The 20,773-nt window shown below is 39.8% G+C and overlaps 1 protein-coding gene across 2 annotated transcripts in view; it reads right to left on the reverse strand.

Annotated features, from left to right (window-relative positions):
* The window catches only part of GTF2F2 (general transcription factor IIF subunit 2), a 93,652-nt gene that overhangs the window by 3,203 nt on the left and 69,676 nt on the right, over window positions 1-20,773 (reverse strand). For both annotated transcript variants that reach the window (XM_063334722.1, XM_063334731.1), the window contains 2 exons: window positions 12,738-12,837; window positions 5,048-5,191 (listed from right to left, as the gene is read on the reverse strand). In XM_063334722.1, the coding sequence (XP_063190792.1) occupies window positions 5,048-5,191; window positions 12,738-12,837 (244 nt within the window). The remainder of the gene's footprint in view (window positions 1-5,047; window positions 5,192-12,737; window positions 12,838-20,773) is intronic.

Raw genomic sequence — 20,773 nt, forward strand, 5'->3', positions numbered from 1 at the left:
GGGTAGGTGTGTATACCTGCATATCCACTTTGTTTGCAATCCTTGTGCGTGCACGCGAGGTAGCTTTCAGGAGTGTCACTGACAGGCACTTCAAAAGGTGGCAGAGTGAGTGGAAGAACAGACTCAAGGTTAAAATTCTGCCCTAGACCACGCGGACAGATTAATGAGAATGGGAAAAAAAAATATAATTGCACCTCGTCCCACGAAGTACATCTGTACGCAGTTCCTGGGCTGAGGGACCTAGTCTGCATCTGGGAAGCTGTGTCACAAGGCGTGACGATGCCAAAGGGCTCTGGCAGAATGAAATTTCTACGGCTGCACGGTCCACGGCTCCCGACGGCTCGCTGCTGTTTGGTGGCAGCGGTATCTTTGGGTGACATTTTCCACAAGGCAGTTCTTACCTCTCACTACTTGCTCACGCCTCCAAAGCACCCACCCAGTTAAACAAAGGTTACTTTTCATTTCAACTAGTTTTCAGACCCGATTCCCCAGGCAGTTCTGCTTCTCTCTGGGCAAAATTTCCAAGAGTTTTGATTCAACAGCATAACAAAACAGAAAAAAAACAACCCGAACTGAATAGTGAGGTAACATCTGTGCCATGAGTGAGGGCAATTCAAGCTGGGACCATGAACTGCAGCGACTTAGGATTTGCAACACATTCCTGTTTGCCACCTCCACTGTGGGGGGAAAGAGGCAGCCGTGGTTTTGGGGAGGGCGGCCGAGAGCGTTAACCCAAAAAAATCATTCTGCATCCATAGACAACACTGATCGGTTGGAGCTTTTAGATAATTACAAATCTGGGATAATTCTACTATACTCTACCGTACTTCAGAGCAAGTGGCTTGATGAGATGAGTTCAGGGGACGTTACGATTTTTCCTGCAGGATCACTTCTCCTTCCAGAAACCAGGACCTGCGTCTGCACTGTGCCAGGTTGGCTTATGCATCTTGAGGCATACCGGTACATCATCTGATTCTATATCATCAAGAGAAACCCGCCCACTTCCTCCAGTAATGCCAAATACTAAATTTTAGAGCCTGGTGAGTGCTAATCAGGGGCCCACGATTTCTTCTCAGAAAGTCATTTGATATGTTTATATACATATTATTATAACACAGAAGCCAATCTGCGAGTAATCTGTTTATACGTTTAAGGCATCCTCTTCTCTGTTACATCTTCCATCATGATTTTTTCCATAAAAAGTGAAATGTTATTGCAGAATTATGGGATAAAAAAATGTCTGAAAAGCTGAGAGAGGAGTTAACTTCCCAGCTCTGAAAACCCTTCCAAAACTTTGAGGGGAAAAAAACCCAAAACACCACACTTCGGATAACCATTACTTAAAGCCAAAACAAAAGAAAAAACGGCAAACTTTCTACCCCATTTTGAAAAAAAAAATACAGTTCATATTAGACTAGTGGTTCCATACTGGTTCCATTCTTCACAAATTTGATTGCTCACATGAAAAGCATATTATGTTCTCAGCTATTGAGTCCAAATCCAGAGTTACTGCAATATTTCCAGGGAGCACTTGGTATTTACATCTAGGTAGGTGGCAGCAGATTTGCCTACTGCTGCAAATTGTTATTTTTCATTATAAAGAAAAACAAATATATTAGGTTTCCCTAATACAACAGTAGTTTTCAGAGTAGACTTGCTTTGTGACTTCACAATCGCAAAATAAAGATGGCAGCAACTTCCCATGTAACATGCAGCATATTCTGTATCAAGGGTTTAATTTACTATTTACATTTACCATTACGTAAGAAAAATTTCCCTTATTTATTTGCTACTTCACTAACAAAGCTGTTGATTCCCTTAGACACATGTGTTTTAAATATTATTAGCCAGTGACGTAAGCAACTAGAACTTCATTCTAACGGGAACTGAGCAGACGGCAGCAGTATTTTTTTTCTCGTGTCTGAAAATAACCTCAACACTTAGAAACTCAGAGGAGAAATTACATACCCAGACAATCTTAAGACACTATGACAGAAAATAAAGCAGTGAACATGCAGCAGAGATTAATTAGCAGCCAACCTCTGTACAGCACGGGGAAAGCACGCCTATTCACCTGTTGGCATTTTACATTTTTTTGTCAGGTATAGCCGCTCTGTGAACAATAAAGTCACAGCGGGCATTAGGAACAGATACTTTATTTGCAGAAAAAAACCCCAAAGTTGCACACCAGAGTCTGAAGTCCGCAGCACCAGGGATGCTCGCAAACAGAGCGAATACCAGCTGAGTGTCAGGAACCAAGGGATAATATTTTTAAATGGAAATGGATGCCCTTTGTAGGGCATCTGTAGGGCCCATCTGAAGGGAGTTGGCAACTCCCTACAGAATTCTTCAATGGGAACCCAGAGAAGGGCAACGAAGCTGGTGAGGGGTCTGGAGCACAAGTCTTATGAGGAGCGGCTGAGGGAGCTGGGGTTGTTCAGCCTGGAGAAAAGGAGGCTGAGGGGAGACCTTATCGCTCTCTACAGCTACCTGAAAGGAGGTTGTAGAGAGGTGGGGGTCAGTCTCTTCTCCCAAGTAACAGGCGATAGGACAAGAGGAAACGGCCTCAAGTTCTGCCAGGGGAGGTTTAGATTGGATATTAGGAAAAATCTTTACACTGTCAGGGTTATTAAGCATTGGCACAGGCTGCCTGGGGAAGCGGTTGAGTCACCATCCCTGGAGGTGTTTAAAAGACGGGTAGACGTGGTGCTTAGAGATATGGTTTAGTGATGGGTTTTGTCAGTGTTAGGTTGATGGTTGGACTTGATGATCTGAAAGGTCCCTTCCAACCTAGGCAATTCTATGATTCTATGGGAAATTATGATAGCTTTAGATGAGGGGTAGACGATGTACTGAAAGACCGTTTTGAATTTATCACCATACTGGCTACCCAGTGAATGACGGCAGGCATAAGGAAGAGGATTCCGGTCATTTATTTTCTCCTGTTTGAGGAAGCTGGGAGGGCAGCAACACCTAGGGCAAAACACCCGGCTGGGAACGAACACAAAACTCCTAACTCTTGCACACAGCTCAAAAGTGAAACCACACAACCCACTCGGGAAGAGTATTTAACGGTTTGACTACTTTCAGGAGCCCTGTGGGATTTTTACCCATCAGTAGAGAGACTCGAATAAGAAACAGAGATGCAAAGATATAGCCCAAATAAGATGTGATGTTGGGTCAATTTAGTTTATGATTTCCTTTTAATGTATCTGCATTACTACAATAGCTGAAAAAAAAAAAAAAGGCTAGATTTGCTGAGATGAAAGCACACAGCACAGATCCACTACACTACAGGCAGAATATACTCAGGAGCATATAATGACAGCAGAGGTATATAGACAGGCATAGAAATTTATTTTAAATGTAAGAGAAGTATTCATGTGAGGTATTTTGCAAACACAGAATACAAAACTACCCTATACATCTAATCCTTAGGGCAGCGACTAAGGCAAAAATTGGATTAATCTGGTCCAGCTGTTGGTGCTTAATGTGTCAGAAGCACAGTTTTTCTAGGCTCCTTTGAGCTGATGCAGAGACAGGTACATACAAGAGGTAAATCACGTCACAGGAGGAAGAACACTTTTGTTCTTCCATGGCGTAAGTGGGAGTTGCGGGTGACTATTTCTAGCTGAAGCCATGTTATTCGGGATAAATCTGCATCTACTTACATTCAAAGTGATCGAGATAGTGACTGTCACACCCATCTCTTACAAAAAAAAAAAATCTTAATTTTTTCTTGCCCCTCCTTCCGTATCTTCCTCCTTCTCAGCTCCCATGAACCACACACCTTCTCTGCCACACAGAAAATGAGCTGACTCATTAGATAAATGAATGGAACAGAAGACAGGAATACATTATCCAAGTAGTTTCTTCCAAGGTACTAGAATACCGTGAACTGACATGTATTTGAATTGGGTGATAGCTTTGTGCAGCTCCTTAACCAAACAGATTGCGCACCTTGTACTATACAAATCCATGTCAAGTGAGTAAAACTAGTAAGCATCTCCATTTTCCCCCCTCTTTTACAGAGGAATAATTTCTTCCATAATCCAGCTGTTACTGTTCCTTCTTCTGCCTTAGCTCTAACATCTTTTGAAATTGTTGCTCCACTTAGTCTCAAACATAATTAAGTCCCTTTGAGTTTTCTGAAAACTGCAGCTGCTTTGAGGATAGATCTTGAAGGCAGCAGTGAAAAACATCAAAAGCACCAAAGATACTTCACATGCCGTTGTCTACCTCCACTCCTGCCTGGTCTGCTCAAGGAAAGCTTGAACAGGGGAAGAAGGGTAAGTTAACTGGAAAGTAACGGGTTCATAGATAAAGAAGCTGGCAGACACTGTAGGGTAACATGATCATCATGTGAGCACGTGTCTTCATGCTTTTCTTGTTTGTGTATCAAAACAGTGTTTAAAAAAAAATAAATCAAAACAAACCCCAAATATCAACTTCCTGAACTCCTAGGCTAAAAATTATTCTATTTGTAAAGGAAATCAAGTGATTTTGGGGGTACTGACATGATGCCTGAGCTCCCAACATGGATAATGTGTGTGTTTAATACTAATTCCATGAAAAACAATTTTCTAGACCCATAGAAAACCAGCAACCCCTGCTGCTATGCCAGGATAAAGTTTAGAGACTGAGGGAAGGGCTGACCACCCACTTACACAAGCCCTCTACTGCCGACTGCAAGAGAATTAGGCTATTACCTTCACTGAGGGAAGGAGTAGCGTGGAAGAGGATCAAAGCATTACAGAATTTGGTTTCTAGTATTTAAGAGAACCTAAATAAGAAAAAGACCGTTTAGGTTACTTAAGCCACCTCTGCCAAGCAAAAGCGTACTCACTGCAATGCTCGGTATCCTACACGGTCCTACACTGGTGAACTTAAAACTTGATTATTTCAATTTGTTGTAAAAGACATTCAGAGAGCTGTTTCAAAGGCATATAGGACATATTAAATTGTTTTCTGGATATGGAAAATATACACAAGAGTGAAATATACACAAGACTGAAAACGGTTGTATTACAAGACTAGTAGTACATACCACTGGCTGTTTGGTTATGTCCACCAGGTCTTTGATGTTGTAATACTGATGTTTCTCAAAGGCTGAAAAAAGCATGTCCAACACTTGCTGTTTATCAGCTCGAGCCCGTTTTCCATCTTCTTTCTTCTTCTTCTCATATTCAATCTACCAGATGCAAAACATGTTTTAAAGACATTCATATGTAACGCTGTCTAATTTTCAGTGCTGAACATTAAGACATAAAAAACCTCTTCTATTTAATAAAACACTGTTCAATGACTCAGTGCTTTTCATCTGGAAAATTTTCTTTTGAGCACTCAAATGTTCTTTTATGAACATAAACTAAGCATTTTGTCCTCAGCACAATAAGCTTTTCAGCTATGTGTCTCTGCATTAACCAGTAAAAAACCCCAGCAACAGAGCCTGCATGATGTCCCTAAATCTGGAGACAGAATGAATATTAGTACAGGAATCCAAACTGAGATGGTATTTTCACTCCACCTCTGTTGATGTCAGCTTCTGAAGTACAATGACAAATATTAAACAACCTAAAAATTACCATGTCTGGGAAACTCCACAGACCAACATGGCTACATCCACAGTCTTAACAACCACCTGTCCAAAGGATGCTCAAATGGCCCTTGGACACGGCCTCATCTGTTCCAGAAACAACACTCAAGGCAACCACTTCATCAATATAAAACCAATCTTCACCAAGTGAAGATACGCTTCGAGGACATGGATGTCCACCTGAGTAGCACACACAAACTCACAGTAGTCCAAAAAAAGCCACCCGAGCAAGTAGATGCCCCTCATTGCTGCACATCATCCTATTTCAGAATGCGTATGAAAAAGCATTTAGCTACCATAATCTGCACAAGATGACCATGTATTTTTTTCAGATACTTTTATCGGTACCAATCTCTAAAAATACTTCCTGCGTTTTCTCACGTTCATCATCATAAGCAAGATTTGCACAGACCAGCCCACCCCAAACCAACCCCAATCACTGCTGAGCGCCAACCGCAACACCTTCCAGCACATCACCCCATCCGCCCCCAACACCACCCTTGATAACACAAAACCATCGAGCTCCTTGGAACTGACAAAGGGGACCCAGAAGGTAATTTAATTCCTGTAATGATCAAATGCTTTCAGGCAAACTGCGCGGGTGAATCCGAAGCGACACAACGTACAGCAGAAGCGATGCACATGATCAATAAGGGACATGTGCCTGGCTACCAGTGGGATAATTTTGTACAGTAGTTGTTCTGCTCTGATGTCTCAAACCCGATCCTTGAAAGGAAGACCTTCAGAGAAGATGCCTAAAATTGAAAATTCGCAGTTCTACTGGATATTAAAAATCTTATTTTTAAGAAAAGAGATTAGTTTTATGGTGCAATGTATTTTTTCCTATGTTTCCTTGCCAGCTAACTCCCTCCTACTCTCTGAGTGAAAATAGCCTGTCTCTTGGTATCTGTCCCAAAGTGGCTAAAGACTATTACCACCTTTGCTGTTGCTCACAGGTTTCTGTCCAGCCAACTCTTTCTTTCAAATCCTGAAACAGATGTAGATCATTACACTGAACGCAGAGTAATTGTTCCCAACCCGTAGCTTAAAAGTCTGTTGCTTCTGCTTAAAACCTAAGATGGGCTTGGGCATCCAAATCCTTGTCTGCTTTTCCAACTGCATGTTAGTGTTATAAAAGATACAACCTTTCCACGCAAACCCACACAACTGATTTTTATCCACTAATACACTTTGATGTAATTATTTAACTCTTTAGCTTCTGTAGTTAAAAAAAATAAATCTTCAAAACTGTGATAGCTTTGCAACAACTGCAAACTGTAGCATCAAGTAAAACAGCTTCACAGTACATCGTCTTGGTTGCCATGATCTACAGTAGGTCATGCCACAGAAACTAGTGTAGGAACATAAATCTAGGACATTGGCATTGCTATTAACAATAGTGTGTCAAAACATTTGCTTCTTCTGAAAGTACAACAGACAATTCATTAGGAACCTCTGTTGACCTTGAAAAGGTTTTAATTGTAAGCTTTGGAAGCCCTGCTGTGGCTTCGATTTCTGTTTGGCTTCGATTTCTGTTTGTCTATGAGTATAGTCTTACTACGCAGTATAATGCAAGTAGACTGCATCTAGTTGTAAACCCATGAAATAGAACTGCAATGGCATTGAAGTATATATGAACAAGTCTACTCAGCCGATGCTCTTCAAAACTAGAAACCCAAAATACCAAGCGGCATGGCCAGGGTGTGTTCTGCTTTGCAACTCCACCAGCAAAGCAGTTGGCCAGTTCTCTACTGGGTATATTCACATAGTCATATAGGTATTGGAGAAGTAGGGAAAATCTCATTCACCTGAAAGTCTACTATGACCTACAGCACTCCCCACGTCTGGCAGGTGAGCAAGGGTTTCTGTACGAAGCACTGAAAGAAAGGATAAGTAGGAGAAAACTGTCCTTTTGCTGCATGAAATGTAGGATGAAACAGCGGATGTGTGAGAGTGCTTGTCTCTTCTGCTACCTGTTTGATTGCCAACAAGTTCTTTGCATCTTATCTTCATCTGATCTGACACTAGTCAGTTTGCGGCATTAAAAATGCTTTTAATTTACATGATTATGTTAATTTTAATTCATATTAATTTATATGCGTTTGTATTTTTCCTGACAGAGAAACCATGTCTCCAGAGCAATCTTCGACTACCACTGTCATGTCCTAACTCAGTGCAATGGTGAAGGGACTTGCTGCAAGGACACGGGTGCATCCTGAGGACAATGAAATATTCAGGGTTTAGAACATGCATTTTATGTATGACAGTTGTCCATTTGGTCTTAAAAAAATACATGAATATGTCACATCTCAGGCTACAGTCTAAAGCTGATATTTCATGTTAGCATTGAAAAGCACCTGTTATGATCAGAATCCCATTACACTGTATATTTTGGAAGTCGTATTTCCATCTACAAGAACAATTTTGATTTCTATTTTCTAATATTATTTACATTTGAAAACTGCTTTGTTTTTTAAGGGCAAACCCACCCTTGAGACTGACAGCGCTTCAAATAAACAAATGAGTACGACCATCACAAAGTATGGCAGCATCACCATTCTACATGGAATGAAACCAAGGTGGAGAAAGTACCTGGCAGGCACAAAGTTGCAGACAGCGCCATGTTACGCTGTGTTTTCAGAAGAAAATGAGTCAACAACAGCCACCCCAACATTATTAAAAATAACCTAATCTAGCTGGGTACAACATATATTTTTTTGGTCCTGTCTGAAAACTGCTCCAGATTTTTTTCTCTTTGGTATTTCATAGTCAAACATGGGAATTACCATCCTGTAGGATATATTGAATATTTCCTTCCACATATGAGTAGTAAAGCAGGAACTACAACTTTATGTGATCCTCTTCAAAAATTAAGATGCTGACACTATGTTCCCCTGGAAGCAGAGTTTTCTAAGTAGCCACTGCAATCAACTGCAGTGGGCTTTCTTGAGCCTGAGTTTCAGCCTTTTTTGACTCAGCGATCCACAGAATTTTCCAGTTTCTGTGTGCAGTTGCTGATCAGGTCACGGCTGATACTGGTAAAGAACATCCTACTGGATTTTTTGATACAGCCCTGCTGCATTTGAGACACTGGCTTATGGGAGACTATGACTGGGGACTTATTAATTTTTTGCATATATGCACATGTTAACATTTTGTAAGAGGAGGAGATGGATTATCCATCCTTAATTTGTTGCCAGAAATCTTTTCAACACTTTAGAAGTCAAGTCTAGAAGATGGTAGGAGTAGGAGAGGCAAAGGCACCTCTATTTGCAAAGCTTGACTGAGTTCTGGGTTCCTGCATACATCTGAGGTCACTATTCAACGTAAAGACCTACATATTTGTTTTTAAGGTCAGTAACCTTTCTCTGACTCAAAAACATCAGTTGAAAGATGGGGTATGAAAGATAAAGACAGGCAGTTACAGGCTGCACCACAGCAGCAGCTATTATGCCTGTTCTTACCAACTCTCCTGCAATTTTCTACCTCCCCAAACAACAAAAACAAATTGAACAAGAAAAACAAAACCAGAAACAAACTACAACCTCCTCAGGTGGAAGGCCAAGCTGAAGTGACGGAAGAAACCCAACTCCTCCTTTTCTGGTTTTTGTTTTGTTTTTAAGGAGCAAGAAGAAGAGCGAAGCACTGAGGTTATTCCTTCTGTACGTGGCAGAGCTACGGGAATAACGGGTAAGTAACACGGGCGTAATGGGAAAAGCTACCAGGACTCTCAAGACAATCTCTGAGAACAACAATAAAAAATCCACGGTACTATTTGTACCTCTTCAAACGACACACAGCGAAAATGTGCTTAGCTAGCAACTAGCTACAACTCTCTCCATGTGGAGAAAAAAACCTACTCGCTTTAAAATTGATGCTTCCTACACAAAGGAACAAAGTAACAATAAGGAAATTCTCATCATTACCTTCACTGATGTTAGGTCTCTGACAGGACTGTTTCATGACTGGGTATAAAATCCTAATTATATGAATAGCAGTCTCCTGGAAAATAACATGAAGTAGTCTTTTTAACCGAAGCACAACCTTTTTTTTGGCTAGTAAATTGTAACGCTTAGCATTCTTCTTTCTCTATTATTTTAGCGCCTTGGTACACTCTCCCCTTCTGTTTTACATTCTCCAGATGAGCTAAAGTAAATCAAGGAAGAGTGTTTGTATTCCCAATACAAATGCAATGTGAATATTCTAATATTCTTAATTCATTAATGTATAAAAACAACTCGCATAGAAAACTGAATATCAAACCTCCCCTTTGTTGGAAAGTTATTTGCAGCTGGCATCCCAGTTGCCCACATTTTAATTAGCAACACTCCAGCATTTCCCTCCAACTTCAGCAACAGCTCCCACTGTTGTCTAAAAACACGGAGCGCATTGTGAAGTGCTATTAAAAAAAAAAAAAGCATGGTATCTGTTGCTGTTCTCTTCCTTTTGTCTTGTGAATACGCTGCTCATAGCAAGTTACAAGGCAGCCTTTCATTCTTTTTCCTTCCTGTTTTCTTTGCAAACAGGATGCTTTATGCAGTAGGCTGAAACTCTTTTAGAGAGTCATATTACAGAATGCATGTACGTTGTAAACTAATTAATTTATTTAAAATGGTGGTTTTAAATTTAAAAAGCATTAAAATACGATTTTAGAACAAGCTGCCGATTACAGAAGTTGCAAGTTTATCCCTGCACGACTTCATACAGAAACCGATTTCTCTTTGTTTACCTTCCCAGCATGTTGCTAAGCTTGCTGAAAAGCTGCCAAAATTGCCTTCTTGAAGGTATCATTAATACTGAAGCTGATGTATTGCACTGCTTCGGTAGACAGCTAATACAAAGGTGATAGAGAAGTGAGACTAAATCTGAAGTTTCATCTGAAGATGTTTGAAAGAAGTCTTAAAGGTTTTCCCATCCCCTGGAGCCCGGGTACCATCCTCTACAGTACAGGAGAGTGGGAAGAGGGAAGACCATAAAGAAGCCTCCAAAGGGGTAACCAGTACCACTAGAGAACTTTTCTGCTGTGTTACAAAAAATAACGAAGTCACAGAAAGATTCCAGCTGCAAGAACATTAACATTGCAACCTTTTTAAGATACGTATCATCTACAGATACACAAAAACTGAAGGTCCCTTTCCCAGAGAAGAAAAGCAAAGTTATAACCCTAGCATATATCATAATGGAATTGCAATTTCTTCTAATAAAAATGTGAGTTTAATATAATTTCTTGGGGAAAAAAAAAAGACTTTCCCTGTCCTTGTATTCAAACAAGCTATTGCTATTTCCCATCCACATACAATTTATTTCCATCCTCCCTCCTGTTATATGTTCATTTAGGGGTACATGGAGCAGACACACTTATGCTCCATTTAATATTCTATCATACCTTACTTAAGGAAATTTTACTCCTGCTTATTCTTTTCTCAGAAACTTCCCTGAATATGACTGAATGCATCTTAGTTTGTACAGTTTTTTTCTTCTTTCTTGTGAAAAGTCCCCAACAGGGCTGTCATATGATTAAAAGCAATACAGCAAGTTTTAAGAAAGCACCTGCTGCTTGAAAACACCAGAAAAATTTAACCAAGATGTTTAAAAAGTTCACGGACATATTCACCCAGTCATGTATCTTTTCAGCCATCTTACCCAAACTTTAATAAAAGACTTAAGGAAAAGAAAGGTGTTGTAGAAAGTAGTCGGCCTGGGCCTTTAAAGTCAAGGCATGGCCAAGAGTGACTCAAGTATCAGTATGTCCTACTAGATTTTTCCCATCAGGACACTTTTAAGGCAGACATGAAAAGTAAACACACTGCCAATGGATTTCCATTAGCATGGACAGCTGCGTAATCGCTAAAAACATCGTAATTAGGACACAAGAGCATCATAACTTTTAAGAAGCCTGGTTATATCCTGGTTATACGCCCTGATTCTCACACAAGACTCAAATTTCTGTAATGATACGACAACAGCAGTTTGCAAATGGGATAAAGATTCAACGACTGTCTCCATGTTAAAGTCATACTGTTGTAATCATGCTGGTGTCAGGGAAATGGCACAGAATGCCACTAAAAACCGACACTGTACATCACCGTAGCTTATTCCAGGATTAAAGGAGGAGAACAACAGTAGCATCAGAAAACAATATAGTCATATAAAATTGCATTTGCATCGCAGGATATACTAGTGTGACTATTTTGGTTAAATGTCATTCCCTTAGCTGAAATAGTTATATTGGTATGATCATCTATGTATAGATCAGACTTTGAACAGTAACTGCTACAAAACAGTCCCATGAGAGAGAAACGATTATTTTTGGTTCTGTGGAAATAGACTGCCTTTCAGAATAATGCTTAAATATCATCCAGTATATTGTCATTTGTTTTATGTAAATAAAATCTTAATAAAAAGTGTAAAAGTTTAAATGACTAACACAGTGACTCATTTTCAGTATGACTTAACATTTCTCACATTCAACAGTAACAGCGATTATATATGCATACATACAAATTACTCAAGGAGGATCTTCAAGAAAAAGGACATTATGGTTTTTATGTACATCAACTGATCTGGAACAGCAGTGTGGGTGTAATATTGACAAAGCTAATGATGCAAATAACACGTACTATGAAGGTATGAAACTGTGAAAAATTATCAGCTGTTATTCTTTTCTACTTGTTGTCGGTTCCTGCAAAGGACTGGAAACTAATGATTCTTTTCAAGTCTCTTACCCACCTCCATACAATATTTTATTTGGCTTGAAGGAGTGCTTCCACATCTCATAGCACAAGGCCAAACTGCCTTTTCTCCCCAAATTTCAAAATTATATTTAAAAAAAAGAAAAAGACTAGGGGAAGAATGTAATAAAGACACTAGAAAAGCCTTGTGTAAAGGTGGTCTGCCCTCCATCAGGTAACACGAGAGAGTTAGAATTGACAGATCTTAGTCCCAAGGGTGATGATGGTCTTGAGACAGAAAGAAGATCCCCAGAAGACAAAATCAAGGAGAAACCAGATAACATGGAACATTTCCAAAGGCAGCGTCCAACAGCAAGCGAAACGGCTACAGGACAGCAGCACAGTGATTCTGGAGTCCCGAGCCAGATTCCTGGCTAGGAGAATAAGGGAAAATACTGAAAGCTACTTACATTATATTGATGATTAGCCACCGGTTTATAGTTTGTGGTTACGGCTTTGTCCAGCTGCTGTGATAGCCTTACAGGTTTAGAAGATTCTTCTATCTGTAATCTGCAAAAGAAAAGAAGAAGGGAATTAATTAAAGGTTCAGACAAGTACACACTCAAAATGAATTCTAAAAATCTGCAGGTATGAACCAGACCGTATCAAAGGTCATCTGCAAATAAATCTTAAGGCAAAACAGACACGCGCTTCTGAATTAAGTTCTTCCTGTTTTATTTTTGCTGGAGGACACTGTGGATTATTACAACATGGTATGAGCTACAGAAGATACTGAAATGCTAAAAACCAAGCAACTATGATGGGAAGATACTAAAAACCATGCCTGAACGCAAATTTAATTCCCAAAGCCTGGCGCTCAGGTGGAAGAAAAGCCCGTGCTCTTAAAAAACGATGAAACCCAACCCAAATGAACCAAAATCTCCAGCTTACTCAGATGAGGGCTGAAAAAGTTTTCAATCCACCTTTGCTGACTCCCAGAGCACAATGAAGGCGAGACTCCATGATCTTCTCTTAGATATCTTAATGTAAAAATATAAATTTCCATGACCTTTCTTTTGGCATTATAGTACAGTAACAAAGCACAAAGAACTGTTTTACGAGTGCTTTTAAAAAAATGAAGAGAGAGAAATTCACCCAGGTTCAAACCAATGTACAATCAAGTCTCAGTCATAGAGTTAATGAAAGGTGACCTTCAGTCCCCTTCGGGGAAGACTCCGAGACGGTCAGAGGTTGAACACATTTTGTCAAGCTCATCCCTTTGTAACTTAAAGCTTACACATGATGGGGTAGAAGGAGTGCTCCATTTCCTTCAGGTTTAACGCTCAAGAATTACTATTTGAAATGAAACTGTGGGAAACCAAACTTCAGAAAGGTGCAGGACAACATCCTTTCAAACAAAATAGCTTAATGGTACATAGAATTAATATTTATGTAAAACTAAGTTATCATCAGTGACATTATTTTGTTTCCAGAGGTGTATCTTATACGCAGAAGAGTCAGTTTTCACAAAATGCAATATAAGTCTTAAAGCCCAATAAATGTACACTGATGTTTGCTTTGTTCCAAAGAAAAATTAACATGGTGACATTAATGCAAATAATAACTACGTGTTTATTAACGTAAAACACAAAAGCGATAAACCAGTACTTTAAAAAACACTGTGAGTGTTTGAGATCACTGATTTCTTTTTGTAAAAATATAACGTACACCCAAAAAGCTAAATTGAAATTCAGCATGCTTCTGATTTAACACCTGAACAACCTAAATGAATTACATTTGAAGTAAGCATTAAATTAAGAAATAAATTCCCTTGTTGTAGCAACTAAAGCCAGTCATCCTGCACAGATAGTATGGCTGCACAGCAGTTGCTGGAAGTTTCCTCTCACAGATAGACAGAAACTTGCTTCCTCTTGAATCTTTGTAGACTTGTCACTTGTTCTATAGCTTTAATTACCCTTAAACGACCATTGTTTTGTATTCTACAGTTCTAAATCAGGAGAAGGTACATCAATGCGCCCTCTGTCCAAAGGTAGCATGTTTTTTCTTAGCTTGAAGGAAAATCAATTGGAAGGTAAATGAGCAGTGAACACCTTTCCCCCCTCTTCTGGCAAATAAAGGTAGCAGTTTTTATCACAAGAGTTTATCTTTTGGCCTTCAGTCTAATTAAATGATTTTAAAGATTTTATTGATCTGGTTACCAAAGGTCTTCTAAACTCACATTTCATAAAGAGGCATAGACCAAAGCTAAATCAATATCTTTTTTCCAAATCTGTCTTTTTCTCTACTTCTTAATAGCTTTAATTTTTTTCTTTTTGGTCTCAATGACTTTTTTATTGTTAAATAGCTTGGCTTCGCTTTTTCTTTTTCTTTTTTTTTTAATCTTCTCTTGCAGTTCTTCACCATTTTTCCAATTATTTTGACCTGGGGGGTTTTCCAGTTCTCTCTCCCCCCCATTGTAGCTATTTTTCATCTCACTTCTCCCCTCTCACATTTTTCCTTTCTGTAAAGGAGATTCCTTGCTCAACCTGTTTACCGATATTGCTCCTGTTCATGAGACAGGCGCTCCTGGAGATGAACTGGGAATTCTTGTCTCTCCTTTCCCCTCCAAGGCCACTGCACCAACTTCAGGTGGACCAGATTTAGATATCTGAATTGTGATGTTGTTCCAGAGTCCTTCTCATTACAGCTGCAGCACAGGTAAGTGACAGAGACAAGGTTCCTAACAATATTAAAACACATCAGATGGTCTCACATTTTTGGGGAGCACTAGGCTTTCAACAGTGGCATTAAATCCTTCTTGCACCGGGCTTTATATTCATTACTCTTCACAATATAAATTTACAATATCCTCCATTTTTTCAGGAAAACAGCCAAAGAACATCAGTCCATCAATAATGAAATGCCAGAACACTGGAAATACGGATTGAACACCTCAGACCGTTCTCAGAAGGAAAAGCTTTAGAATGGTGATGTCAACCCCCCTCCAGCTTCTTAATAAATTAGATATTTAAGCGTGCAAATTATTGACAACTCTTTAGCCTAGAGCCTGTCATGAACTTTGGGCACCGCTCAGTGTTGAAAGTCTCTTCCTGTTCTGGCATTTTAAAATTACAGTACAGGAAATTTCATCACGCATTTCAGTGCAGCTTCCATAAATTAATCCTTCTTTACATAAAAGAACACCAGCAATTTATTTCTTAACACTTTTCACTTGCCATGCGGGATATGCATTTCAGGTTTTTTATTTTAACCTGCTGATTTCCAAACCAGTAGAAAACCAAATGTGTAGGAGAACTAATGCACTTCTCGGAGGCCTCCAAAGGTTGTTGGCAGTGAAGTTACATTTAACATGTGACGTTCCCCACACAATCTTGAAAGCAAAGAAAAACTTCTTGCCTGCTTAGGAAATGGGATGGAAGCCTACCAAGTGAAAATGGAAAATCTAAGTTGGTTTGTGAAATGACAGATTTCAGAAAGATCTACATGTACCAACTAACAAATACATCAGCTACAAATGTACATGCCTCTGAAGAAAATTTCCGAGATATGCCTGTTGTGCTTCAAGGTTTCTTGCCAAAGGTTTCCAGATTATGACCCACAGATCTCAGATGGTCTTTAGAAAACTGGCTAACAGTACAGTGCTTTTTTCCCCATTCCTAGTGGATAAATTGCTGTAGTGAAAACTAAAAATATATTACATCCCTGGCATTACTTTTTAACGCAAGCAATTGCAGCAGTTGCCACATGCCAATATGGAAATCTACATGGGAAGCACAGTGACTCAGGAGGCAAACCTTTTTATTAATATGCATTTATTCTACACATGCATCTTGCTCTTTTCTCTAATGGCTGTCCTTCTCATTTCTTTTTCTGCAGTTTTCAAGATCTCCTGGACAATGACAGAGCCTCATGGTGCCTTCCTTCCGCCGGGCTTCCATGCGGAACATAGTCACACAATCCCATGTGGAACAACAGCTGCTGCGCATCTGGAGTCAGCCTCCCCAGAATGCACAAACACAGGTAAAGGGCATGACAAATGTGGTATATACCCCAAATTAGCAAATGGTTCATGTGTGGATGAAGCACTGAAATTTGCTTAGTGCGTTACAAAGGGTAAAGACAAATAGCCTGTAATCATTTTGTCTAGATGATTTGTTGGTACAGACACTATTTGCAGGGAAAATATGGGGTGGGTTTTTGTTTTTTTTTCAAACTCATGCCATAATTCTCTCGTATTCAGAAAGCATTACGTCTGGGTGAATATAATTGACTTTTTAAATTTGTATAGCTGTTGTTTGAAAAAAGTTGATGAAATATGTATTTATATATTTTAGTAATTTTACACAAAAATTTATAACAAAAGCGATGACCTGGGCATTATATTAGCCTTTTAGACCAATGTTTTAAGACGTTACAGATATAATTGCTTTTAAATGCCTATTTCTTAAATGGAATTTAAAAAGCAGTATTAAACCAAAATATTATGAAGCACTTCATACAGTGTTTTCTCAGAGTGGTTCTGCTGAATCTTAATTGAAACTGTTGGTAGGAATAATAAAAAAAAAATCAATAGAAATTCTGAGTCACTGGTGACACTGATTTAAAGGAGCAGTGGCTTTTTACCTATTACTCTATTATGATTTGCAGGAGGGTGACAGTTAGAAGCCTTAGTTACGGCTCAGAACTACACAGAACTCTCCAAGGAGTTAAATTTTCCATTTGACTCTTGTTGAAATAGCTAGCGCCATAATTCATGCTAATATCTGGCCTAAAAAAATAAAAAGAGAGCGCAGATTATTTTTTTTCCCCCAAATCTACCAACAAATTAGCGACCGAGCAGCCACCAGCCTGCACACCGTGGTTTTCTCTTCCACCCCCAAGATCAAATATAGCTCTTCTGCCTTGAAATACAGCAAGTAACCAGCAAGGCATCGAATTCACCACGGTCGTTTCCCAGCAAAATACATTTTATACTGCAACTCTGCTTTGTCATTGTGCCTACAGTTGAATAAGGGGAAAAAACATTCGAACAGGCTGGAAATAATTCTATAGGACTTGTCAACATGCAGCAGGCTCATAAAGGGAGACAGATGAAGGCAATATGTACATTCCTAGGAGGAGATGCTCATTGGCTTTTAAATATATGTATCTTCCAGCAATAAAAAATAAACCGAAGGCCTTTAGAATAGATGATTTCCTGTGATTTATCTTCTGCCAGAAAACAAATGTTTCAAAGATTAGAAGCAGGTATTAACCAGAAATGCTGCTAGGGCTTGGATTCTTGACATTTCTAAACAAATCACTGTACGGACGGGACTGAAAACTTTCAGTAGCTTTTTGTGCTTGGCTGTATTTACACAGGGCACTAGTAAGTAAGGAGCTAACCTTACTGTGGCAAAAAAGGAAAAGTTGGTCTGCTTCTCTCTCTGCAGTATCACCCAACAGAGGCGCACTGGAAAAGAGCAGGCCCACTGCCCAAACCTTTGGAGGGGAAGAAACACAAACCCTCCAGCTTTGCACAGTTTTGCGGCTTTTTTTTAATTTACTCCTCACAGAAGTTCCCAGCCTGGTACCAGAGGAGTGAAAGCCAAGGACTAATGCTCTCCTAGTTCCTTACTCAGTAATTCTGTACTTGAAGCAGACACAGGCAGCGGCATTACATGAAGTTTCACAACATCTGATATGGGCAACAAAGTTTTTACTTTGCTTTCCCATTTTGCTAAACATCCCAAACGTGACAGAGGTAGGTACATCCTGCAAATTCTCATCCAAACCAAATGGAACAACGTAGCTTCACAACTACTTCTCTTGTGTTCATTTGGACTACCGCGCCTTGCTGAGGTTCAGGCAGCATCTTTTCTGACTTTTCTTCCAAGCAAGAATATTAGTAATATAAGAAGTGAGCAGATGATGGGCAAGAGATGAAAACTCCTATGAGATACTGAAACTTAAAGTTTTTGTAATTCTGTGAGAACCAATGGGAAGACATCACCCTGTGCGGCACATCCTGCTAAACGACCCCATGGCAGTGCCCGCCCACAAACAACGTAGGAAATTACCAGAATTAAGTCATCGGTAAAAATACACATTATCTAATAACGATGATGACAACCTGCTGCTACACAAAACAATACATTCTGAAGGATAAGAACTAGCAACATGCAAGTTCAGCATGTTGTGTTTCGTTGTAAGAAAAGTCCCACTGTCTCACACTAAATGGAGGCGGATGACCGCAGCCCGTTGCATGGATGAATCTACTATTCTCCTTCAGATGTTGAGTGTTACTCCAGCGCACACACCCAGTCAAAGCAAAGTGAGTCCATCTCCATTTATAAAGACTAGACAGGCAGAGAGAGAAGACAATAAGCTGAATGAAAATGGCACTAAGAAGTGCATTTGCCAGCGTTAAATAACGAAACGTTCCAAATTATTAATATAGAATATGATTTATAACTAATTTTAAGTCTTGAAATCCTGGCATTTCAAGAAAAGTGCTGTAATTATTTTTTGTTCAGGAAACCTATTAGGTTTTTCTGAAGTTGACATCTTCAACTATATATGTTGAAGGCTGAGCAATGAATCATATGAATATAAGATAATTTCATGTCTAATATTGAGACAGGCACCACAGTCATAACTGAAGACTCCAATTCTACATATCTTTCTCCCGTACAGAACATGAGATGATATGAATGGCAATTAAACAATAAGTAAGAATTTCTTATGCATTTTATTTCCCGGTTTGATACAATAGGAATAATTGATTAAAACCACTATCCCATTTTTCCTCTCCAAGATTACTATTGCAAATGATTAAAAGCCTTTTGGGTTGAGGCTGTGAAAATAAATAACGTAAAGATAAAGTAAGACAGACTTTAGCATTCTAGGAGTGATATAATGAACAACTTTCCCTATTATTTGATGTCCAGCTTTAAACAAAGTGATGCCCTAATGCAACTAGCATGAAGAAAATTATGAGATCTGCTTGACATCATGGATATTTTTAATTAAGCTCACATGTGTCTGATGGATACTTCCTCTAGAAGTGTCCTGAAGCTGACGAAGTCAGGCTCTGGCAGTGCTTGGTCCATACCGGGGACACGGTGGAAGTGTGTTATCCAAGGCTAAGCTTAAAAAGGAATCATAACTCAGAGATATCTTCGATGTTATGTGACTGTTAAGGGAGGTTATAAGTAGCCCATCCATTAGTGTGGCTGGCGAAGTTTGTTTCTTGTCTTTGCCTCCATTAGACTTGTCTGTCCAGGTTTGTGTCTCTGTACATTTTGTTTGTTGCTTCCCCCCTTTACTCAACACCCCTTTTTGTACCAAAAAGGGTCCTTGACCAGACAGACACCCTTAAGGGTACAGATGCCCATTCACCCTTGTGAAGCAAGGCAGCCTCTGCACCCTCCCTGCCCTTCCAGGAGGACTTGGGTCAACTCTTCATTGCCCTCCTGCTGGGTGAAAAGGCCCGTCCACCACTGTCATGCTCTGGACCGATGGAAAAGCCTTGCACAGTCAATCGTAGAATCATGGAATCATTTAGGTTGGAAAAGACCTTTAAGATCATCGAGTCCAACTGTAAAACTAACATACCACGTCCACCACTAAACTACGTCCCCAAACACCACATCTACACGTCTTTTAAATACCTCCAGGGATGGTGACTCAACGAACTTCCCCGGGCAGCCCATTTCAATGCTTGACAACCCTCTTGGTGAAGAGATTTTTCACAATATCAAATCTAAACCTCTCCTGGCACAGCTTCAGGCCATTTCCTTTCGTCCTATCACTTATTGCAAAGAAATGAACATTCCCTTATTACAATTCAGGTACTGTGGAAAAGCAAGACAAGTCTGCAGCTCTGCAGTTGTTGCAAATGTCAGGATCTTGCAGTCCTTTCCACCCTACAGTCATCATGTTCAATCAATTAATGCCTAGAAGGGAAACAAACCCTTTGTTATTGGTTCCTACCATACTTTCAATATTTTCTTATTAATACACACACCACGAACGTCTCTGTTCTGCCCAGTTTTCAGCCCAACACAAATCCCAACACAAGAGGGAAGGTCAAGTTCAAGAATGAACAAAAGCAGAGCCAGAGGGGACAGCCTTCTCCAAGGAGTAAGCCAGGGTGCAAGTGCATCCATGCACGCTCTGTTACATGCTGTATCTTTATATGGGGCACCTCATCTCAGTTTCTAAGTGGGTAACGCTGCAGGACACAGGATATTTTTATACCACGGTGCTTATAATTGTGGCTTATTCCTGTGACAGAAAGGTCTAAAACTAGTGTGATGTAAGAGCTGGATGTCCTTTTGTATTGGCCGGTGCACGCGGGCTACCCTGAGCACAGGCATGAGACTGGCAGAGTGACAAGGTACACCAAGCAGAAGAGATTAGGCAGCGTGCCAGAAGAAATGGGAACGCAGGTGAAATTTTGGAGGCAGCTCTGAAGAGCCATGCAGAGGTACATGACACTTAT

This window comes from Chroicocephalus ridibundus, chromosome 1, assembly GCF_963924245.1.
Source record: "Chroicocephalus ridibundus chromosome 1, bChrRid1.1, whole genome shotgun sequence".
NCBI lineage: Eukaryota > Metazoa > Chordata > Aves > Charadriiformes > Laridae > Chroicocephalus > Chroicocephalus ridibundus.